Genomic DNA, 26,901 nt, shown 5'->3' with positions numbered 1-26,901 from the left:
GTCATTTTGAAGACTGAAGACTTACTTGGCCATCGGAGGGTCCGCAAGGGAACAACCTCCTAGGCTACTCACGGTGTGCCAGTGTTGACAGGTCACTCATCCAAAGGAGAAGGGAGCGTCAAGGGACTATACGAAGAAGCACGAAGGTCCAGTACCCACTTGGTTCCCCAAGCAAGCCAAGTGCCCACGCGCATAGCCAACCTTCCGTGTGACCCCCAGCAGGCCATCAGCGCCCCAGGTCATTCTCTCAGCATAGCCCTACTTAGAAATCAGACCCAGAAATCTCTTCATTGATACAAAATAATTGTATACAACATCATCTTTTAAGGAGATGATTACTAGCAAAGAAGGAAAGAAATAATTGTAAGCATCCTACCATTATTATCTTTATATATTTACATGATATTTACATAGAACACTGATCTTAGAATATTCTAGGATCAAGGCTAGATCAGCACAATTCCAGCACTCCCCCTCAAGCTGGTTTGTAGATGTCTTCCATAGCCAGCTTGCCAATAAGTTTATCAAACTGCTTCTTGTGTAGACCCTTAGTTAGAACATTAGCAATTTGTTCTGTTGTTGGAAGGTATTGTTAGAGATATGCCCCACAAGCCAATTATATTTACATGTAATTGATCATATTTTATATCGTGACTCTTTATCTTCAATCAATTATTATTGCAAGGCATTATGTTTTTTATTTGTCATTGATGGTTGTCTTTATAATTTCCATATTTGACAAAGTCCATAGATCATATAGGCTCATGGAATATGGTCGTGCATAGAGATGACGATCATGAAACATATTCCTTATAAGCCTTGATCTTAAATGTTCCTAGTCGTAGAGTTATTAGGATTGGACACTAATAACTCGGATAGACTGGCACATATGATGTATGCTCAATTAGGAGAATGTCTTGTTTCATAGACATTGGTGTGTGGACACTAGTGCATATATGTGGGTGCTTATTATAAGAATAAGTACACTGAACTGACCCGCTACAGAATTCCTAATGGTAATTGTTGATTGTCGAATTGGAATTTCTGTGTTGCAGTAGTGCAGATTGGTCCTTAGACTTGAGACATCATGGTAGTCTTATATTTGACTGGTTACGCTTTGGTTCTTTTTGGATTCCAATGGAGTCATTAACAAATTATCACTGGGCGTAACCTTATCACATATGAAGGCTTGTGAATGTCGAAATAGGATTCATCACTTATCGACAAGATGAGAAGATGTCCTATGTATTCCGATGATTTCATGACTGAGGAAATCCTTGGCCAAGGTGAGATGGAAATCAAAAGGTGTTTTGATTTCATCGAACAAGTCATAAATCTGGAATGGATACATAGTTATTGAATGACTAGGGTTTCGTCATAAAACCATACCCTAAATTCAATCGGGACATAGATTGATGAAAGGATTTTACTATACGGTAATTACAATCGAAAAGGTCCGTGTTTTTTCATCATTGGCTAGGCGTTCATGGCATGTTGCTAGACGTTAACCATGATATGTAGGGTTTTAGAATTAATATGATTAATTCTAAAACTATTAATTAAAGAGTTTAATTAAGAAGCCCATGAGATGAGTTAATTATGAAGCCCATAAGTTTAATTAAAAGAGTTTAATTATTCTAAGGAGTTGGGCCTTCATATAGCCCAATAGAATTGGCCCTACATCTAGCCCAATGGTGGACCTAAGGGGTCACACACTTGGGTCGAGTCCGTTCCACAAATTAAAAGAGAGATACGGCCCAATATGATTATGGGCCAGACCTAAATCGTTTAGGGTTTTTCCAAAGGCATAATTAGGGTTTTTACTCTATAAATAGGTCACTTAAGAAGCTGGAAAAACAAGGAGAAATTCGGATCTCTCATTGGAGGTGCCTAGGGTTACTAGCATTACTCAAGGCGTTCATGGAAACGGGCGATCGTGTGGACCGACTTGGAGGAGTTTGTGTTTGCGGCTCTACGGATCAATCAAGGCAGAATCATATCTTCACGGTTGCCCGGTTACTAATAGGTATGGCATGCATATTATTCCAGCATCGATCTTCTCCTTAATGAAATGTTTGTCCACCTCTATATGTTTTGTACGATCATGTAATACTGGATTATGAGTTATAGAAATAACAGCCTTGTTGTCACAATAGACTTTTATAGGTACAGAGTGAGAAAACTTCAGCTCTTCAAGTATTCGTTTCATCCACATTCCCTCACAAATTCCATAGGCCATAGCTTTAAACTTTGCTTCTGCATTACTTCTAGCCACCACATTTTGTTTTTTACTTCGCCAAGTGACTAAGTTTCCCCCAACAAATGAACAATAGCCTGAAGTAGATCTTCTATCATTAATACTTCCTGCCCAATCTGCATCAGTGTAGATCTCAACTTGCAAGTGACCATGTTTCTTGAACATTAGCCCTTTGCCAGGTGTCCCTTTTAGATATTTTAGAATTCTGTAGACCACCTCAAAATGCTCTGGCCCTAGTGAGTGCATAAATTGACTTGCCATACTAACTGCAAAAGCAATATCAGGCCGCGTATGAGACAAGTAAATTAACATGCCCACAAGTCTTTGATATTGTTCCCTATTCTTCACTTCTTCAGCTTTAGCAGCCTGTAGTTTCACATTAGGCTCAATGGGAGTCTTCGACACCTTGCAACTAAGTAAACATGTCTCTCCAAGAAGATCAAGTACATATTTTCTCTGATTGACAAAAATACCTTCTTTGGATCTGGCAAACTCCATTTCAAGAAAGTATTTTAGAATTCCCAAGTCTTTAATTTGGAACTCCTTCGCAAGTTTCTTCTTGAGGACTGCTAACTCTGTCTCATCATCACCAGTTAAAATAATGTCGTCAACATAAACAATCAAAATTGCAACTTTACCATCTTTTGAGTGTTTATAAAATATAGTGTGATTTGCCTGACTCTGAAGGAAGCCATAACTGGTAATTGCCTTTTCAAAGCGTTCAAACCATGCTCTCGGTGACTATTTGAGACTGTACAGGGATTTCTTTTCAAATCATAGAGGCAAACTCATGAAGACATCCTCTTCAAGATCACAATTAAGAAACGTATTTTTAACATCAAGCTGGTGTAGAGGCCAATCTGAATTTACTGCAAGAGACAACAAGACTCTGATAGAGTTTATTTTAGCAACAGGAGCAAAGGTCTCCTTATAGTCAATCCCATAAGTTTGGGTGAAGCCTTTAGCCAGTAGTCTGGCTTTGTACCTATCAACACTCCCATCATCCTTACACTTTATTGTAAATACCCACTTACATCCTACTATTTTCTTGCCTTTGGGCAGATATACTATCTCCCAAGTGCCACTTCGCCTTAGAGCATTCATCTCTTATGTGACTGTTAATTTTCAATTCGGATCATTCAACACTTCCTGTATATTCCTTGGAACAAACAAGTGTGAAATCCTAGATGTGAAAGCTTTATGATTTTTTGATAGTCTATGGTAAGAGAGATATTTAGCAATAGGATGTTGTGTGCAATTTCTGACACCTTTCCTAATTACTATAGGAATATCAAGATTAGGAATAGTAGGAGAACAATTGTTAGTATTTGAAGAATCAACTGGGGAACTATTGGGTACAATTGAAGGAAGCAAACTAGACGTTAGAGTAGGATTGTTAGTGTAGGTGCTCTAGACCCAATCAGATTGGGCATGTTGTACACTGACAATTGTAATCATGTTATTATTTGAATAAGGAGTTATTCAAATTCACAAGAAGTCATTCTATTAGTTTCTTGTTATTATTGTAACCGAATGAAACTAGATAGAAGTCCATATGATGTATACTGTGAATAATCTATAAAGATGTGAGATGATGCATCACAGTTTATAGACATCATTAAACGTCCCAAGTCGTAGCAATGTCAAGAATGGACATTGACAATTGCGGTAAGACTTGTATGTGCTATGTTTTTGCTATGTGATAGCAATGGGGGTCTCACACCCATAGGCATGGGGATGCCTAGACAAGTACATAGGTGACCAATGTTGGAGAACGTGTCACTGGACATGACTCGCTATGAGAATCCATTTTGGTTATATGTTGATGGAATTCTCATACGAGATGGGTGTAACTAATCCTTGGACCTGAGGTTGTCACGGTCATCTCATAAGAAGACCAGTATGCTTTGACATCGTTTCGATGGGCCTAGACAAAGGCTGCACGTGGGCGATCGTTGGGTATATCATGAGGCTTATGGAGATGGGTGCATAGCCAAGATGGGACTCGTCTATCCCCTGATAGAGGATGATGTATCTAAGGCGCCTTCGGTGGATATTCACTTTAAATCCATGGCCATGGTGAAAGAGATCAATAAGGAGTTATTGATTCACTTTTTATTAAGTGAAGATATCCGAAAGACCGAAGAAAACTCATGTGATCGTTATCAAGCAACACATCTCCATACTTGAGATCACATAAGATACATTGACGAGAGGATCGTATTACACGGTAACCATGCTCGTGAAAGGTTATTTGCGGATTATGAACCCTTCTGAATAATTGGGTAGGCATGACGCCTTGCTAGAGGCCAATCTTGTCTTATGTGTTCGTACCGACACATTGCCAACATATTCGGAAGCCTAATGAGTCATACGCAATAGGCACGGTCCCTGGCTTAAACTGGGAGAGTGGTCGTTGTTAGAACGGGAGATGCTATGGCACACACCAAGAGGGGGGGTGAATTGGTATAATTAAAAACTTAATTGATTGAACTTGAAAAACTTTTAATACAGGTTGAAGTTTTAAAGATTTAAAACGTGAAGCATATAAAATGACAAATGTGAATCAAGTGAGGAATGCTTGGAAAGATAAAGATGATTTAAAGAACTCAAGCACACAAGAACACCAAGATTTATAGTGGTTCGGCTTAAACCAAGCCTAATCCACTACCTTAGCTCCCACTAAGGATTTTAAACCAATTCACTAAAACCTCCTACTTACACAAGTAGGCCCTCTAGCTACACAAGCTAGGAAAAACAACCTCCCAATTTAATGGGCCCTCTAGCTACTACTAGGAAAATACAACCTCCCAATTTAATGGGCCCTCTAGCTATTGCTAGGAAAAATACAAACAATCGAATATAGAATCTAAGAGTACAACTCTTAGTTACAATGATCTCTCAAAAATGATACAAGGCTTAATTGAATGGATTTACAATGATAGAACAGCAAAGCCTTGGAGAGAAAAAAATAAAACAATGAAAGCCCAAACACTGTAAGATCGAATAAAATTGTTTGCAATTGCTAGATCATCTCGTTTCCGTCCATTAGCCTCCTCTTGATCATCTATGACATGTATATATAAGTGTCCCACGAAGTTGAAGAGAAATATAGCCGTTTGGAGCCGTTGGGATTTGAAAAAATAGCCGTTGGAACTTTCTGCAAAAAGAAATAGTCGACAGAAGAAATATATAGTTGACTATTTTTACAACTAAAGCAAGAAATAGTCGACAGACAAAACGAATAGTCGACTATTTTATAACACAAAATTTCAATAGTCGACAGATGCTGAGATATGAAGAAATTTTTGAAACTTATGAACAAAAATAGTCGACAGATCAAAAGGCATAGTCGACTATTTTTACTCGATAGTCGACAGATGCTAAAATAGTCGACAGATGCTTAAATAGTCGACAGAACATAAAAAATAGTCGACTATTTTGAAGCATAGTCAACAGAATGAACCTGATAGTCGACTATTCTTTAGAAAAACTTGAATTTTCAATACATCCTTATTCGATTCTTTTAAAACCTCATTTTGATTATCTTGAAAGCAAGTTGAGATTATCAAAAGTATATTTTGAAACAAATCACTCTCAACAAGCAAGTTTTTCAAATCACTCTCAACCATACTCAATATTTCTTCTATAAGTTTTCATATCTTGCTTCAAAGCTTATATACTAAAAATTCATTTTCTCATTCATATAATCCACATAGTAGAAATTGATTTTCATATAGTCATTTATCAAAAACCATTCATATAGACATTTATCAAAACCATTTCATTTCCAAGAGATATTAGATATCAAAATACCAAGAGATAGTTTTCTAAAATGAACACACTTTCAAAAACATTACCAAGAGATAGTTTTCTAAAATGAACACACTTTCAAAAACATGTTCTAGTTGGTCTTTTGCCTTAGAATTGTTTTGACCAATGATTTCAAGGAGATTCTTTTTAGATCTTAAAACTTGTTTATGCTAATCTCCAAATAATATAAAAGATCATAGATCATTTTAACAAAGCACTTTGAAATTGATTTTTGTTTCCAAACTATATGCTTTGATTGAGAGAAAATAAAAACCATTTGAGATTTTTCATCAAAACTAAACACAAGAGTAAAATATCAATCTCCCCCTTTTTGATGATGACAAAACTTAAAATCAATTTCAATATATATCTCTCCCCCTTTTTGTCATAAATCAAAAAGGTATATCTTAAAAGAAATAATCTCCCCCTTAGACCAAATTTTTTTTTTTTTAATAGAAATGAGTTGGAGATAATACTACCAAGCAATGATACATATAATTCCCCCAATACATATCTCTCCCCCAACAATAGTTTAAAAAAAAACATCATTTTTAAATAAAAACATTTCAAACGATTTCACAAATCACAAGACTTTTTCAATACTTCTTTTATAACAACTAGAGATAGCTCCCCCTTAAGATGGCATAATTAGCATCATAGAACATTTTTGAGCACATGCCATATAAAGAAACCTTATTCATGAGATGCCAAAATTAAAAAAAAATCATACCATATTGCATACTCATGATCATAGTAGAGCCGATCTATATCTTTTCAAGAAATCACTCATATTTAAACAATCAAAGCACTAGATCAAATGCATAGCCATTCATCATATAAGAGGCATATACATTAAATGATCAATATAGGAGTGAAATAAATCATTTCAAGCAAATAGAAAGACTCTCTTTGAAAAAGACTCCCCCTTAAACTTATACGGGAGGTTTTAAGATATAAAGACATTTTTCATATAAAAATAGAATAGTAATTTGTCTCGATTCAAATGATTTTCACAAGAGTAAAATATAACAATGATCATAAATTTGAGGAATGAACCACATGCACTCACATATATATTCAAAGAATAAGTGGTCATCCAAAAACATAAATCTAAACAAGTTATGGCAAATTTAATGCAAGACATATTAAGGATAGGCTTTAAGAACATACATTTGTCTTTTGATAATATTAGCCATACTTGTAATCACATAGGATCATTACATATAGATAACTTCAAGAAGCAAGATGATCCTTTAGCAAATAAAGCATGATTTTATACTCAAGTATTCATTTGTCACACAAAGATAATCAAGCTATTTCATACAAGAAAAATAGCATTATAAATGATTCAAGACATGAATACTATATGCCATCAAGAATATATCATTTATCAATTTTTTGAGATCTAAGAAATTGGCGGCGAAGCCCTTTGATTTAACCAATGATAGATTTTAAAGACATGAAGGATCTAAACTTCTTTGAATCAAAGGTTTCGAAATAGAATGATATGATGTTTCGAAACTTCTTCAGATAAAATCACTAGAACTCAAGGATTGATAGGGATTTATCTAGGAAATGATTTTCAATAGATTTAGACATTATACCAATTGATATTTTCTTTTTAAGCAAGATTCCTTGAATTTTTTCTATGGCTATAGCATTTGTATTTGCACATTTGATTTGGAATATTGTGGGGACTTATGCCATAGTCTTTTTGTTCCATCCATAGGATTTGAGCAACTACATATTCACCTTTAGTGAAAGAGAATGAAATGGAAATTCACTAGGAATTTTCTTAAAACTTGACATGGATCACTAGTGTTCTTTTTAGCTATTTTGCCTCCAAGATGGAATTCATTAGGATTGGATTGAAGTCTAGCATATAGGAAAATACTAAATATGATGCTCATCCTACTAGCTATTAAATATAACAACGGTCCAATCATATGTCTATATAGCTCATTTTCCACCATTTGGCATTTCTCATCATTGTCTAGGCTTGATGTACTACTCTTTTGAGTGACTACTAATTTGCTTTTGAAGAAAATTAGATTTCTTAAGAAGAAGTATTTTTGAAGAGATATACAAATTCCTTTATCTTCTTGCCTAGATTGCAATCTTTAAAAGAGTTTTTAACTTTCCCATTATGCTCATTTCAAATTTCCCTTGGCATTATAATGACAATTTGATTCCATAGGGATTTATTTGAGGATTTGAATAAAATGTTATCTGCATAGATTATTTGTAGATTCATAAAATGTCCTTGCTATGAGGCTTAGAGTAATGTTATATCTATTTGTCCTCTTTTAGATTCTTCCTCTAGAATAAACTTGCTAGGACTTTCATGTCATGACTTAGAGGCTTGTTTTCAACAATATAGTGCCTTGGAGAGTTTGAGCACATGATTCTCATATTGAGGATTCTTAAGATTGGGAGTTTGTTCCGCATATACTTCCTCATTTATAACCACTTAAAGACACTCTTGACATTCTCTTGATGAGCTTAAAGGATTTGTGGCATGCTAATGCCAACAACATTCTTATGGTTTCTAGACTTGCTACGGGAGCCTAGGTTTCATCATAATCTTTTCCTTTTTCTTGACTATACCCTTAAGCTACTAATCTAGCTCTATTCCTCTTTTATCCATTTTGATTCTAAACAATCATTTGGTTCATACGGTTGGGTGATCTTTAGGTCTTGGAACCAATCGCATACACCACTTCTTTCAAATTTATTTAGCCCTTCTTGCATAGCCATAAACCAATTTTCATCATTCAAGGCTTTCTTAATGCTTTTTGGCTTTCTTGAGATATAAAGACATCATATCAACACTTATTTCTAATGAGAAGATCTTGTTCTAATTTTTCTAGAAACATTTTCTATAATCTCATTATCTTGCACACATTTTCTCTTAGAAATGATGATTTTCTCTTTTCATGAGCTACATTTTCTTCATTAAGCAATTAAGCTTATTATCATTTGATAGATTTGATTCTAATGATCTAATGAGAATTTTTCAAATCTTTATCCTAATTCTTTATCACCACTTTCCTTGGGTTTTGGAACTTCAACCCTCACATAATTAACTATAACTATAATAGATTCTTCTATTTTTAGAGTCATATTATTAAATACTCTATATGCTTTACTTTGAGTAGAATATCTTAAGAAAATTCTTTTATCAAATCTTTTCTAAAGAGTTTTTACCACTATTAAGGATAAAACATGTACTGCCAAAAACATGAAAATATGGAATATTTGGTTTATAACTCATAGGGGTTTTCTTTAAGATAGGCTTTATAAAAATCCTATTCAACATGTAGCATGAGGTGTTAATGGCTTAGACTAAAAAGGAATTTTGTCACATAGCACAATTCTAGCCATTTACTGTAAAGATCTATCTTTCTTTTCAACTACCTCATTTTGTTCTAGCACTAGAAAATTATGGTCAATACCATTTTTATCACAATAGTGCTTGAATTGTTCATTTCAAAATATCCCCATGTTCACTTTCTAATTTTTGAAATACACATACTTTTATCTTTTGAAAATATTTCAAATGGGCTAAATATTTCACTTTTAGATACAAGACATATTTCCCAAGTTACCTAGAATGGTCATCTACAATGACACGGATAAAATGTTTTTCACTTTAGGCTTTTGGGTTCTCATAGGTCCAATAAGATCTAAATAGATTGAGATTAGAGACCCAGAGGTTGAGATTTTATTTGAAGGCTTAAATGATATACTTATTATTAGCCTTTTATGGATGCCTCACAAATGTTTTTCATATTCAAGCTTTAGGCACTTTCTCAACAAGATCATGTTTGGATAGATTATAGAAGCATATTCATATTTGCATGACTTAGTTCATTATTCCATAGATAAATAGATGAGAGATGAATGATATTAGGCATTTCTCTTATACTAGATGAGAATAAGTCTATGCACAAATTCTATCCTATTTTCTATGATCTTCATTTTATTTGTGACAAGATATTTTCACATGAATTATCATTAAAGCATAGTTTATATCTTTATCACATAATTGACTTATGTTAGCTAGGTTATGCATAGGAGCATTTATCAAGAAAGTATTTCTAGCATATATCAACAAACTTCGTTCTTCCCTCACTCAATGCACATATCAAAACATAATAGAGTGCAAGCATATCATTCATTTTTTCATCAAAAACTAATAAGCATAGGGAGTTAAGGGATAGAAGTATACCACCAAGATTTTGATTAATAAAATCTTTCTTACACTTAGTTGGCAAAATGAGGAGTGATCTTCTTGTCCACTTCCTCCTTCCTTCATGCTTGATCCATCCATAAAGATTTCTCTTTAAAGTTCATTTGGATGTCAAGCAACCTACATAAACATTATCCACAAGCTTTTGGTGCCCAAACCACCTTGGGATCACTACTGTTAGCATAGAGCTCTTCCTTAGGAACCCAAATTTGTTTAAACCTATGTGGACTATTTCTTTCAAAACCTTTGTTTCTAAATTGATACCAATAGCTAGGATGTGAAGCAGAGAATTTATGTTTCCTTTTTATGAAAATTGTTTGCTTCTTATCCTTTTGCACATTCCTCCTAAAATGAGAATTTTTAGGTATCAAAACATGCTTGGATCCTTGGGGTTTAATATTGGAAACAGTATACACCTTAGTTCCCTTAGGAATCCATTTCAAATTAGGTCCAAAATATGATTTCCTTTTTAAAGGACAGTTGTATGCAATGTGACCTAATTTACCACAATAAAAGCATTTAATTTCATGATAGGTGTGTAAATGTGAGCTCTTGGCTTTTGCTCTTGGACTATGAAAAATTTCAACACCTTTGTTATGATTATAAGAATTTGAAATCTCTTCTTTTAAAATGGATTTCTCATTTAATGTAATGTTCGAGGATTTCAATTCAAATTCTTCCAAAGCATTTTCCTTTGAAGATTCTTTATTGGAAGCAAGAAAATATTCATTATTTGATCTCAATACTTCCAATTCATTTGACAGCAAGTCTAATTGATCTTGAAGAGTTTTGTTTTTCAAACATAGTTTTTCAAAGTTGGCATGTAAATCATTAAAAGCATTTAACAACTCTTCATTTGAAAAAGTATCATGATCATCATTTTTATCATTCAAAGAACTAGATTCATGATCATTTTCAATATCAATACTGTCATCAAAATCATAAGTAGAAGTAGAGGTTACCTCCTCTTCTTCTTGAGCTATGAAGCACGAGATGGGATTTGAGCTTTCTTCTTCCTCTCTTTGTTGATGATTCAAGTGATTTTCATCCTGTAAATTTTCATCAACATGCTCACAACATTTCTTAGTAAGATAAATTGAATCAAGAGTATTCAAAATATCTTTGGCATTAGTGCACTTAGAAATTTTTGCATAAACATCTTCAAGTAAAGCTTGATGCAAAATTTTCATAGCTTTGATATTTAAAACAAAACTGTTTTTATCATCTTCACTCCAAATGGATTTTGGTTTTGAAACAAATCCTTTTTCTACAATATACCACAAATTAAAATCAATAGATTGCAAGTAAATACAAATCCTTTTTCTCCAAAAATCATAATAAGAACCATCAAAATAAGGTGCCACATTTGTAGGATAACCTTCCTTAAGAGCCATGGATCTCTCCTTAGGTTGTTAGACCTTGAAATAGGGAGTTAGGCTCTGATACCAATTGTTAGAACGGGAGATGCTATGGCACACACCAAGAGGGGGGTGAATTGGTATAATTAAAAACTTGATTGATAGAACTTGAAAAACTTTTAATACAGGTTGAAGTTTTAAAGATTTAAAACATGAAGCATATAAAATGACAAATGTGAATCAAGTGAGGAATGCTTGGAAAGATAAAGATGATTTAAAGAACACAAGCACACAAGAACACCAAGATTTATAGTGGTTCGGCTTAAACCAAGCCTAATCCACTACCTTAGCTCCCACTAAGGATTTTAAACCAATTCACTAAAACCTCCTACTTACACAAGTAGGCCCTCTAGCTACACAAGCTAGGAAAAACAACCTCCCAATTTAATGGGCCCTCTAGCTACTGCTAGGAAAATACAACCTCCCAATTTAATGGGCCCTCTAGCTATTGCTAGGAAAAATACAAACAATCGAATATAGAATCTAAGAGTACAACTCTTAGTTACAATAATCTCTCAAAAATGATACAAGGCTTAATTGAATGGATTTACAAAGATAGAACAGCAAAGCCTTGGAGAGAAAAAAATAAAACAATGAAAGCCCAAACACTGTAAGATCGAATAAAATTGTTTGCAATTGCTAGATCATCTCGTTTCCCTCCATTAGCCTCCTCTTGATCATCTATGACATGTATATATAAGTGTCCCACGAAGTTGAAGAGAAATATAGCCGTTGGGATTTGAAAAAATAGCCGTTGGAACTTTCTGCAAAAAGAAATAGTCGACAGAAGAAATATATAGTTGACTATTTTTACAACTAAAGCAAGAAATAGTCGACAGACAAAACGAATAGTCGACTATTTTATAACACAAAATTTCAATAGTCGACAGACACATTCCAATAGTCGACAGATGCTGAGATATGAAGAAATTTTTGAAACTTATGAACAAAAATAGTCGACAGATCAAAAGGCATAGTCGACTATTTTTACTCGATAGTCGACAGATGCTAAAATAGTCGACAGATGCTTAAATAGTCGACAGAACATCAAAAATAGTCTACTATTTTGAAGCATAGTCAACAGAATGAACCTGATAGTCGACTATTCTTTAGAAAAACTTGAATTTTCAATACATCCTTATTCGATTCTTTTAAAACCTCATTTTGTTTATCTTGAAAGCAAGTTGAGATTATCAAAAGTTTATTTTGAAACAAATCACTCTCAACAAGCAAGTTTTTCAAATCACTCTCAACCATACTCAATATTTCTTCTATAAGTTTTCATATCTTGCTTCAAAGCTTATATACTAAAAATTCATTTTCTCATTCATATAATCCACATAGTAGAAATTGATTTTCATATAGTCATTTATCAAAAACCATTCATATAGACATTTATCAAAACCATTTCATTTCCAAGAGATATTAGATATCAAAATACCAAGAGATAGTTTTCTAAAGTGAACACACTTTCAAAAACATTACCAAGAGATAGTTTTCTAAAATGAACACACTTTCAAAAACATGTTCTAGTTGGTCTTTTGCCTTAGAATTGTTTTGACTAATGATTTCAAGGAGATTCTTTTTAGATCTTAAAACTTGTTTATGCTAATCTCCAAATAATATAAAAGATCATAGATCATTTTAACAAAACACTTTGAAATTGATTTTTGTTTCCAAACTATATGCTTTGATTGAGAGAAAATAAAAACCATTTGAGATTTTTCATCATCAAAACTAAACACAAGAGTAAAATATCAGACGTATGGTTAAGTGGGACACTTCGGCAAGAAGTTGTGCCGTCGTAGGTTCTCACGGAAAAAGAACAAATAGACGTAATGACGTCGATATGACGAGGAGTCGTCATAATGGAAAGAGTTTCCTAAAAATGGCATTTGATTAAATTAGGAAGGAGTTTCTAATTTAATAATTTTCTATTTGTTGGAGTGGCAAATAGGAAATAAAATATTTTGGGGCTTAAGTTAATATTTGGACTAAATTAGATTTGGACCAAATATTAAATTAAATATTATATTTGGACTAAATTGGATTTGGGCCAAATATTAAAATAAATATTATATTTGGACTAAATTAGATTTGGGCCAAATATTAAATATTATATTTGGACCAAATTAGATTTGGGCCAAATATTAAATAAAATATATTTGGGCTTGAATTAGATTTAGGCCATAATATTTTATTTAACCTATAAAAGGATTGGGCCATTTAATTATATTTCTAGTTGGACTAGAATAAGCCCACTTAAGATTCTAATTAAATTAGAATTAATGGGCTAGCCCAATCCATTAGGGTTTTAGAAACCCTAGGATATTTCATTATAAATATCCTTTTATAGGTTGCCCATTAGGGTGGTGATTTTTGGTGTCGTTTTTCAAGAGTTGAAAAATGCATTGCCGTTCACTCTTCCTCGTTTTTTTTTGCATCGATTTGAAACGTGGGTGTTCTTTTACCATCCATATACAAGCCGCGCAAAGGAGAAGGAGCTAGCACTCCTATTCCGCTCTCCTTGCCAACGAACGCGTGCCGCGTATCACGAGTTAGAGGCCGGACGCTTGGACGGCTCGAATCCGCGAACGACTCGATAATCTAAAGGTTAGATTTATTTATTTGTTTGTGAATGATTTGATTTCGACGTTGATCCAATCGTCGGGATCAGGGTAAGGTTCAAAAATTTTTGAACTACGCTGCTTGCCCCGTAGCGATCTTGCTTTACTTTCAAGGATTTCTTGAACTTACAGTGCCATTGCTCGGGTTTTTAGATTGGTTTTGTGCAGAGTTGACATTTAGGTCTTTGTTCCTTTGATGAAATCTCTGCCTAGTATAAACCTGAAGCTTAGAATTCAGATCATGATGATTGATTTGTAGTACTTCTCTCCTTGCATGAGAAATCCTTTCACTTGGCACCAAAGAACCAGAATCTCCTAAGTGACCATTATTAGAAACATGTGGTTCTTGAGTAGGGCAAATTGCACTTGGGAGTGGGATAGAAACATCCCAAAAATTATCGTCAACTTCATGTGTCTCCCCCTGAAGAGAATTTTGGGTAAAATAGGGTTGTTTTTCGAAAAACGAAACATCCATACTGATATGGATTTTTTTGGTGTGAGGATCATAACACTTATAGCTTTTTTTATGTGAGGCATAACCCAATGAGGATCATAACACTCATAGCCTTTTTTATGTGAGGCATAACCCAAAAAAACACATTTGATAGCCCTAGGATCAAGTTTGGAATGAAATTGATTAGGGATATGAACATACGCAGTACACCCAAAAACTTTGATAGGAAGATCCGAATGTAACCGAGTGTTGGGAAAAACTTCTTTTAGGCACTCTAGAGGGGTTTTGTACTTTAAAACTTTAGTGGGCATCCTGTTTATCAAATAGGAGACCGTCAGAACAGCTTCACCCCACAAATATTTTGGAATATGCATAGAAAACATTATAGCACGTGCAACTTCGAGTAAATGCCTATTTTTGCGTTCAGCAATACTATTCTGTTGAGGAGTATTTCGACAAGTAGATATATGGTGAATACCTTTAGCTTCCAAAAAATCACCTAAGTGCTCATTAAAATACTCGATGCTATTATCAATGTGTAAAATACTAATTTTGGTGTGAAATTGATTTTCAACCATAGTGTAAAAATTTTTGAATAAGTATTCCACTTCAGATTTTTTGTACATCAAATAAACCCAACACAGACGTGTATGATCATCACTATGAATTATATAAAAAGGTTTGGATGCTTGGTAGGGTTTTGGTAAATATGCAGAACAATGATTTTTTGCCAAGATGCAACTGTCACATTGAAAAAGTGAATAATCCATTCATTTAAACAATTTAGGAAATAAATGTTTCAAATAGACAAAACTAGGATGGCCTAGTCTAAGATGTCATAACATAATTGTATCTGGAACAAGAATTGAACTAATACTACTAAAGCCCTGAGCTTTTTTATTACCAACAGAGATATCATCAAAGTAGTAAAGACTGTCAATCATCCTATCACGCCCGATCATCGTCCCCAAACTCTGATCCAGAAATTCACAATGAGAGTCAAAGAAAGTAGCACGACAATTAGAATCTTTGCATAGTCTACTAACTAACAAAAGATTGCAGGCTAGGTTAGGAACATGAAGGACAGAAGTGAGATGAATATTCATAGTCAGTTTAATAAGTCATTTGCCGGCAATAGGTGAAAAACTACCATCAGCAATTCTGATTTTTTCATTTCCAGAGCAAGGAGCATAGGTATTAAAAAAAAAAGAAAAGAACTAGTCATATGATCAAAGGCTCCGGAATCTATAACCCATGGAGAGAAATGAAGACAAGAAAGGGCGTTAGGTTTTCTACCTGTGTGTGCCAAGGAAACATTAGAAATACTAGATGAGCAGTTGGATTTTAATAGCTGCAAAAGTTGATCAATTTGCTCTTTGTTGAAGGGACTGGTATCAACCACATTAGTAGTAGGGACCCCACGGTGGCTCTTGTCTCCTTGCTTACTACTCTTCCAATTAGCAGGTTTGCCATGAATTTTCCAACAAGTTTCACGAGTATGGCGTGGCTTGTTACAATGGTCACACCAGACTCGAGGTTGCTCATTGCTTTGACACTGGTAATTTGCCGCCTTGTAGGCAGTAGAATCAGTAATCAGGGCATAATTTTCAAGTGACTCACCAGTGGCCTTTTTTCCTAGCATGACACTCCTTCGGCTTTCCTCTCTTCTAACTTTAGCAAAGACGTCACCAATAGGCGGAAGAGGAGACCGGCCAATGATCCTTCCTCGCACTTCGTCAAACTCGATATTAAGGCCAGCCATAAACTTGTAAATACGGCTATCTTCAACTAGTTTCTTGTGGTGGTCGCAATCATCTGTAGATTTCCACTCATATGTGTTGAAGAGATCAAGATCTTGCCACAATCGCTTCAAAGAATGAAAGTACTTAGTGACAAAATTATCTCCTTGTCGGATCTCTCCTAGTTTTAGAGTTAATTCTAAAACCTGAGATTGATTCCCCAGGTCAGAGTATATCTGATTGACATTGTCCCACAATTCCTTTGCAGTAGGATAGCACATATAATTGGAACTGATATCTTCATCCATGGAATTGACTAGCCATGTCATTACCATAGAGTTTTCAGCATCCCAAATAGAATGGGATGGGTCATCCGCGTTCTTTCTTGTTGCCGGTAAGATAGCCAATTTTCCCTTGCCCACGGATATACATCCGGACTGATTGAGACCAACGAAGAAAGTTATCACCATTTAAGCGGATAGTAGTGATTTGGACAGAATGGGTTAGCTGGCATTTTTATTGGGATAGCAATGACAGAGATTTTAGAGGTAACTTCGGACATGGCTAAGAAAGATTAAACTGCTTGATACGATCAGGAAAGAAGCCGCTGGTGTAAGGGCAGCAGCTACTTCTGAGAGGCAGCGACAGCAGTGATGGGAGGTAGAGATAGCAGTGCTGGAAGGAGACAACACTAGGACAAGGCAGCAACGACAACAGTGCTGGGAGGTGGAGATAGCAGCGCTGGAAGGAGACGACGCTAGGAGAAGGCAGCACAGGGATCGTGAGCAACCAACAGCATTCACGAGCGGCCAGCAGCGTCTAGGAATGCGATCGGCGACGTTAGTGTTGTTTAAGGATGGCGACTGAGAGTTGTCGATGGAGAGAGGCCGACAGATTTGAGATTGGCGGCCACTAAGGGTTGCTGTCGGAAAGGCGCTGGCAGCTTGGTGATTCCAGATGACTGACAGAGAAGCCTAGGGTTTTTTCACAGTGTATGACTGTGATTTGATTTTGGCTCTGATACCAACTTAGAAATCAGACCCAGAAATCTCTTCATTGATACAAAATAATTGTGTACAACATCATCTTTTAAGGAGAGGATTACTAGCAAAGAAGGAAAGAAATAATTGTAAGCATCCTACCATTATTATCTTTCTATATTTACATAGAACACTGATCCTAGAATATTTTAGGATCAAGGCTAGATCAACACAATTCCAGCAGCCCTCCTGGCCTTGGACCGCTCAATTCACAAGTGAAAAAGACCCTCGAAGGTCGGTCAATCTGCGACGTCTGCGCGAATTACGACTTAATTTTTTTTTTCTAGATTACAAATTTATTGTTGTACTTTGGCAACAACACCTATAAAAGGCCACTGTAAATGGAGGGAAGCGAATGCTTGATTTGATAATTGAATTCTACAATTCTCTCTTCAAATTTTTCTCTATTCTCCCTCCCATTCTCTCTGTTACTCTCCCCTATTTCTCTTTAATTTCTTCTCCCATTTATGTCCAATCTCCCCCTAATCCCCTCTGTTCTTGGTTCTATTCAATTAGTTCATTCCGATTACCAAATCAGCCCTAGGCTAAACCTTAGGTCCATAACAACCGATTCACCAAAAAACATGCCATAAAAGCAATTTCGGCCCAAAAAGACTAAGATAAACTAGAATTAGATAACAAACACTGTACCTTTTTCATTAAGATTTTGTTCATCCACTCGGCTACACCATTTTGCTATGGTGTACTTGGAACTGTCTAATGCCTTAGAATTCCTTCTTTCTTGCAGAAATTATTAAATTTACGTGAACAAAATTTTAAGCTATAGTATTTATGCAGAGACACTTAATCTGTCTGTTGATTTGTTTCTCAATCATGGTCTTTCATTGCTTGAAGTTAGCAAAAACATTACATCACTCTTCTGTTTCAAGAAGTATACCCAGACTTTCCTAGAGAAATCATTAATGAAAGTCAACATGTATCTGGCTCTCCCTATAGAGGGTTCTCTAGCTGGACCCCAAAGATCAGAATGAACATACTTCAATATGTCTTTCGTGTTGTGAATGCCTCTAGTAAATTTAACTCACTTTTTCTTATCAAAGACGTAGTGCTCACACAACTCCAATTTTTTAGTAGTATGTTCTTCAAGAAGTCTTCTCTTGTTCAATTTTGTTGTACCTATTTCACATATGTGCCAAGTCGCATCTGCCATCACCGAGTGATGTCAGTATCAGATAACGAAGAGGTAGAAACAGAAGCATCACTTGTAACAGTAGAGCCTTGCAGAACACATAATTGACTGTATTGTTTTGTGCCTTTCATTACAACGAGATCACCTCTGCTAACCTTGATAACTCCACATTCACCAATAAACTTGTACCCATTTAAATCAAGAGTACTCAATGAAATCAGATTTCATTCAAGACTAGGAGCATATTTGACATCAATTAAAGTTCGAATAGCACTATCAAACATCTTTATTTTAATTGTTTCAATGCCAACAACTTTAAAAAAAAAAATTATTTCCCATCATCACATCACCAGAATTTAGAGTTTTATATGTCGAGAACCAATCCTTATTAGGAGACATTTGAAACGTGCATGCTATGTCTAGGATCCAATCGTCACTAGGCTTAATCATCTCATTAGATACCATTATAAGTTCCCTGTTACTATTGTTTTCGTCGACAACATTGGTTTCCCTAAGAGTTTCAAGTTGTTTCCCCTTTTGCTCAGCTTCCTGTTTCTTAAGTCTATTCTGCAACTTATAACACTTCTTGATGTGTCCATTTTTCTTGCAATAACTACAGATCTTTTCTCTATTCTTGGACTTGGATCTACTTTAAATATCTACTTATCAATTTTTTCTTTCAAAAATAAATAATCAGAGACTTATTTTACGGTGGAAGTGTCACGATTATAAAGTATTGTGTAAAGCCTGCCAAATTTCCACCCATAAACTTATGCGATACAACGATAATCTAGAATAATAAACGTAGTATCTCTTATCCTTTTTTCTTTCACAACCCGGGGCCACCCCGTGATTAACATAAATACAATACGCAACAAGTTAAGCAATGCTATACCGCTGCCCGACTCCCTAGAATCTTTAAGGCCGGGATGATCCAGTACACGTACGCCTGGTCACCAATAACTTAATCCCTCTAGGCTCAACTAACTTCGAACCCACTCTTACCTTTACAGCGCATTCTATTTCTTTAAAGGGTGCCTGAGTCGCTAACAGTCACAGTTGCAGAACCTTTTACCACAATCAACCCGGTAGGCGGCAGAGAAGAATGGGTCGTCACTAGCAGATTTGAAAATAGCTGAACAAAGGTCGAGATGTAGGGGGCGGACCGCATCGTCGGTGGGGGCAAGCAGTCGGTCACAAAGAGACAGAGGCTGCCGCAAACAGGAGGATTGGCAGCATCGGCTGTTGACGGTGGCGATGGCGGCATACAACGGTGATCGATGACGGCCAGTTGCGTTGCAAGGGGTTGAACAATCTGACGGCGGCAAGAGCGTCACGATACAGCAGGGACGGTTGCACGACGTCGATGGTGGATGCATGGTGGTTGACAATGGAGCTTGGTCGATGGCAGTAATGGCATCGACAACCTATAATGGTGTCAGCCAGTGGCAGTGGTGGCAACTTGTTGCTTGCTTGGAACTCGTTGCTGAAGAAGGAATAAGATGAAGCTGCTATTATTACTGATAATATTTTTTTTTTCTCCAAATCGCAACAGTTGATTGGTTTGATACAACGACTCTGATACCACTTTGTTAGCAAGTATGGATCGAACAAAGTAATAATCAAACCAACAACCAAATATACGAACACATAAATTTACGTGGAAAACCCAAGTCGAAAAAAATCATGGGCAGAAAGAACAAAATATCACTATGCAAATATTGATAGTACGAAAGTGATTAATATATCTAAAATATCACTAAGCCAATATTGCTACAACCAAAACTGATATTGCTTCAATGTGTTGTCTCTTGTGTTCTATATTTTCATGTGGCCTTGGCACCTATTTATAGACATAGAATCAACTATAGATGTACACAGGAAAATCTATCCTGATTAGAAGATGACATCTAGGGATATTCCTCCAAACGAGATAAATTTCACAGAAAATAGAATTTAATAACATAATAATCACTATCAAATTCGAAGTCTTCAAGGTCATCATCACTATCAAATCAGGATTCCCAGTCATAGATAAACTTGGATTTTGAGTCATATTTATCACATCAATGGTTATTTAAAGCAGTTATTACTACTACACAATTGTATAATTACACTCCACTGCTACACAACTGTAAAAAATAACTCCCTCTCCTACATAACTGTAAAAATTAACACTCCACTGCACCTCTGCTCTACTCATCTCCTAATTCCTCTCCTAATTCTCTGATTCCTAACATACAATTGAATCTATTTATTGTTATTTTTTAATATTCTGTGTGGTTTTTGGATCTTGTTTCTTAGACAACAAAGAAAAATGTAAATTTTTTTTAAGTAGTTCACTATACCTATGTCATTTTCTCCAAATCCACTTATTCAATTTGTATAAGTGTGTTTTTGTCCCCATCCTAAATCACATCTGTGTTTCTTTGATGGAACGTGGATACATCTTCAAAGTGTCATAAAAAATTAAAGACTGGAATTTCTAGAAATTGCTTGAGTGAGGAATGGATAGGTTCTTTGTTTCCAGTATTCATAAAGAACAAAAGGAATTACATTGATAAGATAAAGAAATTACATTTGAGAAGTTGACAAAAAGCCACTGGCTTTTGTTACATGTGGCTTCTGTTAGAAATCCATTTGGTAAATTTATCACATCCTTTTATTATGCCAAATGCCTCTTAGATCCATGAAGCTCTTCAAGAACCTCATCTAATGCTACGTAATCATGGTAGCTTAATATCATAGACTTAGTGTTGACTGTATTTCAGGATTATCTGATAGATTTATAACTGCTTTAGACCATATTACATGGACTCTTCCAAATTTGATGAAGTATCCTAACAAACACTTGACACCTTCAATGTTATCTGATATACATGTAATTGTAGTTAATTAGATATGGCTGAAATAATTATGTTAAACAAGAAATTTTCTGTTGAGCCATGTTTAGAACTCTCATTCTATGCATCATTCATCTTGCAATCTGTAAATACAGTTTTGCATTAAATAAATGAAATAATTAGTTAAAAAATTGTTTTATCCTCGTCTTTTGGGTATGAAAATCAAATGAGTCTGAAGTTTGGACACTACCAATGGCCATACCCAGTATTCTCATGACCCTTACAGGGTGTTTGTCTTTTGCTTTATGGTCACAATGTGCACTTGCTTATTTAACAGCTTTCAGGACATCTCTGTGTTGGTCTATTGGTGTATTCACTGTTATGAATTGGACTTCCTGATTGTGCTCATCTTTAGCAAAGATAAGATAGAACATGGACCTAGAGAAATCATTATATAAGAATATGTTTTGTTGGTACATGATAATAATAAGGGCTTTACACTTAGGCTACGTTTGTTTGGGGGGAAGTGTTTTTTGTGTTTTCCTATTCTCTTGTGTTTTGGAACAGGAAAACACAAAAAATCAACAAAAAACCTTACTTAAAACAACACAAATTGGTGAAAATGACTTCCCATCTGCTAGAAGGGAAATCGTTTTCCATTTCCTGAAAGCACCTCTCTCGACTTTCCTTGCCCTAAAGCCCCTTCAATCAGCCTCCTTTTGTATTTGTCATTGCTGTTCATCTGCATCGTCGTCATCGTCATGGTCTGGGTCACCATTTGTGTTGCTCCCTAAGTTGCCGTCATTGTTGCTTGCTCTCTCTCTCTCTCTCTCTCTCTCTCTCTCTATTCAATCACGACAAGCACCCAAATCCTCATGTTATAGTCAAACGATAGAAAATACATTTCAGGAAAATTCTTTACAGGAAATTGTTTTCTTTGAAAACTATTTTCCTTTATGAAAACACTTTCCCCCAAACAAACGAAGCCTCAAGTATGATATGAATTATAAGGACCTTATAGCTGATCCCATATATTGAGGTAGAGGCTTGATATGTTGTTTATGCTAACATAATATGGGCTCGTTTGAAAACGTTCCCTGTAATGTGTTAATTTTTTTTTTCTTTTCAATTTTTTGTGCTGAATTTATATTGTGTTGAACAAATGAAACTGAACTTATTGTTTGATATTGTTGTCTTTTTTTTCCCCCTAAATATCTTAAAATTAAAATTGAATATTTTTTATTTTATGTGGTAATTAAATCTATGTTATAATTTGTTGGTATTAATGTTTAAACTAGAAAAATTTTGACCTTTTTGCCTTTGTTTTCCCTTTTTAATCAATAGATCTACGAGCCTGACAGTCTTAAAAAATGGAAGGTGAGTTTGAGTTTGCTGGTGAAAACATAAATGTAGTTTCAGCTGGCAAATCTAGACCCAGTCAATTCTTTGGCTTTGTATTTTTATTCTTATTCACTGGTGGTCTCTGTTCAAAGAAAGGTTTAATGATGGAGAACAAGAAGATTTTGAAGTTGTTTGGCTAGGCTTAAAAGCTGGTCAACACCAATTTTAAATCTGTGAATAATTTAACATACATTTTTTAAAAAGGTTAATCCTATTTGGCTAGGCTTGAATAGTCAAAATGCTAGCTAGCTTAAAAGCCTTTATGCCAACATTTGTAAAAGGTTATGGGGGGAAAACTTTTTTTTGAAGCTTAAAAGTTATGTATAAAAAGCTAATGTTCATCAATGATAGGACAAATATACCCTCAAACAAATCTGAGAATTTCAATCGGTGACCCTCTGCCTTCCTCACCATTGTAGTCGTTCCTTGTTTGCTAGTTGTAAGTTGCTTGGCCCTCTTTGTTGGAATTGCCATCTCCTTTCTCATGTTGTCGTCTTCTTGCCCTTTTTTTCTCTTCGTGGGTTCTAGATTTAGAACCTATTGACATTCCGCTGATGACTGGATGATCCAATTGTCGACAGAAGGTTTTGTTTTCTTATATTTTTTAATTTTTTATTTATATGAAATGTAGGGTAAGGCTACATATAACAGACCCAATGTGGTCCGACCCTTTCCCGAGACCCCACATTGGTGGGAGCTTCGTGCACTGGGCTGCCCTTTAATTATATTTACATTTATATTCATATAAAATATTGTTGGATATATAAAAATCTATTAATTAGGCTTAAATTTATAATTAAGCATAGATTTAAATAATGATATATGCTATTTTTTTTGTTACTAAGTATAATTATGAAATATAATTGATTATGTTTTTTCATTATAATTGGTTTTTGATGAATTTTTTTGCACAAATAGTGATTTGTACTTTTTAGTCATTTTATAACTTTTCACAACTTATAAACTTTTCTTTTACCAAATTCATAACTTCATAACTAATATCTTAAAGCATATTTTATCCAAACACTTCACTAGCATAAAGCAGTGTTATAACTTAAAGCTTTGAAGGGCTATAAGTTAAAGACAACTTAAAGCTCTCCTTAAAAATAGCCTAGCAAAATGGCCAGAAGGTGAGGAAGAAGAGGCATCTGGTTTCAGCAAATCTAGATTTATGTATGGTTCTGAACCCAAAGATTCAAGTTTGGCAAATTGTTGGTGCTACATGTGGCGATGAAGAAACATGAGTGTTCCAATACTGGAAAGAAAGGCGTCGCTCATTTTTCTTACATTAAGGTGAAATAAAGCACCGAATATTGAGGAGAAATGGGCATTGCGAAAGTAAAAAAAAGGGGTTGTGGCCTGATCTTTTGGAGAATGTATTGCTTGGTTAATAGGCATGACCTAGAAACACACAAAACAGTGACAGAATAACACCCTAAATTGGTGCGTTCTTTTTTTTTTTTTCCCCAAAAAAATTGCCAAATTTTTTATTTCATGGAAATCTAAACAGGCAGTCAAATGTTATTTCTATTCTTGTCTTCAAAATTTTGAAATCCAAAACTAAAAATTAAATGGTTATCAATGGCACCGAAGAAATGATATTTTACATTCTACTTGTAGGAAATAAGTATGGTAACAAATTTCTAATATCTATGAATTACTATTGATAAAGATTGAAAGTTTTGGACTTAAAAGTGAAATAAAAAGTTAAGATGGAAGGACTACATATGTTCCTACTGTTTCTTATATAGTAATTGGATATTTCACTTATTGTTTTGAACTTGTAGAGTGTCTCATATTTGTTTAATTGATGTAGACACAACTAGAACTGACATATGAGTTTGTAAAATATCTGAGAGATTCCCAACTCTGGAAAATTTGTAAAATAAAGAGTTACTTGGGTTATTGTTTGGCTTGTATTGTTGAATTGTTTGCCTAGCTTTGATATTCAGCATGAATCTTGTCACTAATATAGTTATCCATGCATCCTACGAACTCTTCTTAATAATTTAGCTCCTTGTCCACCCATGCTCCCATGGAAATCTCCCTCTTTCAATAAGTACATTTTAAATTATTGACCACTAAGTCATTTAAAAGGTTGTGAGAGAGAGAATGGAGAGGAGCAACTTTATCTTTTATGTTATTATTTTTAGTCTGAAAAATGTATCTAAACATATGTGGATAATCCTAATAAGAAATCTGAATAGTATTGTAGATGAAGACTGATGATTGAAGTGTCTTTTTTCAATGGCTCATTTTTTTAATGGATGTCGTTTGCTCCGAAAGCTTCTCCCAAGTCTTTATGGCATACCTGTGGATGTGTTATTCTGAGAATGATGTTATCATTAGACTCTCATTTTGGCATACTTTCGGTCAAAATTATTTTCACAGCTAGAATTCTTTCAATCATGTGTATAGCTTTCCTGTTCTGGATTCTAATGCACTGATTCTGTGTTCTCTGCAGAGACTCAGTTCGAAAATCAACTATGATGCACTGGAGAAACTTTTTGATGATTCTGTATGTTTATCATCATTCTTGGTTTGCTTTTCATATTTAATATGAAATGCTCTATTTTTTTCTTTCTTTGTGTTTGTTATCTTTTTTTTATGGAAGAGAAAATGACAGAACCAAGGTGTGTTCTCTGTATAATTCAAAATTTGTCTTTTTTTTAAATTCTCACAATGCTCTTGCCTTAACATTTACATTCATAGAAATGCGTCATGCTAATAATGCATTGAATTGATCAATAGTCTGGATATGTAGTAAGGAGCTTTAAATGCAATTCTTAGCAGGAGGTTCCACAGAAAGCGAAGAAAAGTAGAATTGAATCATCACATTTTGATGATGATGAGCTGCCACACATTACCAAAAAGGGTACTGAGTCAAAGCATGATGATAGAAGAGATGGTGAATGGGGGGCACCCGAAGATGAATACGGCGAGGATGAAAGGGCCATTGAGCAAGCACATGACGACAATTCGTACTATGAAAATTTAGGAGGATATGACTATGATGATGACTTTGACTATGATGGGTTCTGAATGTGACAACGAAGAAAGATGAATCCTAGTCTTTCCCCCCTCATCTGGAAGGAGCTTCGAAGTGCCTGAAGAGTGGAAGAGCAAATAGATGTTAATTTGTTTCGGCTTGGTATGGTGCATTGTGCTCCCATACTTGCGTATCAAAGCCATCCCTTCTTCAATGCACTCTGAAAATCTTATGGGGATTTAGATGTTAATTATTCTGTGGGGTGAAACCGTCTAGAGGAAAAAAGGGACAATACTACTAATGTTTTAACCTTATGTTCCACTTAGGGTTGCTTCAGTTAAATTTAATTGTCTCCCAGCTTAGATTAAATTCGTACTTAATTCACTAAATCAAATTAATTTTTTTTTAAAGTCTGCTATTAACAGCAATAGTTACATTTTATCTCGTCTTATTTAATTATTTCTTGTCTTGTAAATCAATTATCACATAATATAATTTATTTTTAGTATTCAATGAAAGTCTTTGGGTCTTATTACACTTATTGCCATGTTGGGAACGTTGATGCATGCATTATCTGTGTGATGATTTTGTCATATTTTTCATTTATGTTATTTTTGTTGATAATTACATGTGGTGATAAGTTCATGCATGGTAATCTTGTTTTACTTGAATTGGCAATAATTGTGGATTTATTTATTTATCGTAAGTGATAAAAGAGAATCACTCTCATGCGTAATTGTATAATGTGACAAATAATTTAGTGAAATTCTTTTATAACATGTAGTGATAATTAAAAATATGAAAAAATAACATTTTGTCATTCATCTTTACGTACAAATTCCTTATAATTTTTATTTTTAGCATCTAGGTAGTTTAAGCTCCAGCAAAGAAAAGGAAAAAGTGATGTATAATTAAATT

At 34.8% G+C, this 26,901-nt stretch overlaps 1 protein-coding gene across 1 annotated transcript in view; it reads left to right on the top strand.

The window, feature by feature from the left end:
* Positions 1–26,096, top strand: part of LOC127804451 (transcription factor IIIB 60 kDa subunit-like) — a 158,805-nt gene extending 132,709 nt beyond the window's left edge. The window contains 2 exon segments of the mRNA XM_052341316.1: positions 25,459–25,512; positions 25,785–26,096. Of these exon segments, the coding sequence (XP_052197276.1) occupies positions 25,459–25,512; positions 25,785–26,036 (306 nt within the window). The 3' untranslated portion in view covers positions 26,037–26,096.
* The last annotated feature ends 805 nt before the right edge of the window (positions 26,097–26,901 follow it).

The sequence above is a fragment of the Diospyros lotus genome, chromosome 6, assembly GCF_014633365.1.
Source record: "Diospyros lotus cultivar Yz01 chromosome 6, ASM1463336v1, whole genome shotgun sequence".
NCBI lineage: Eukaryota > Viridiplantae > Streptophyta > Magnoliopsida > Ericales > Ebenaceae > Diospyros > Diospyros lotus.
Note: the sequence above shows the minus strand (reverse complement) of the source record. Positions and strands in the feature narration are given on the sequence as shown.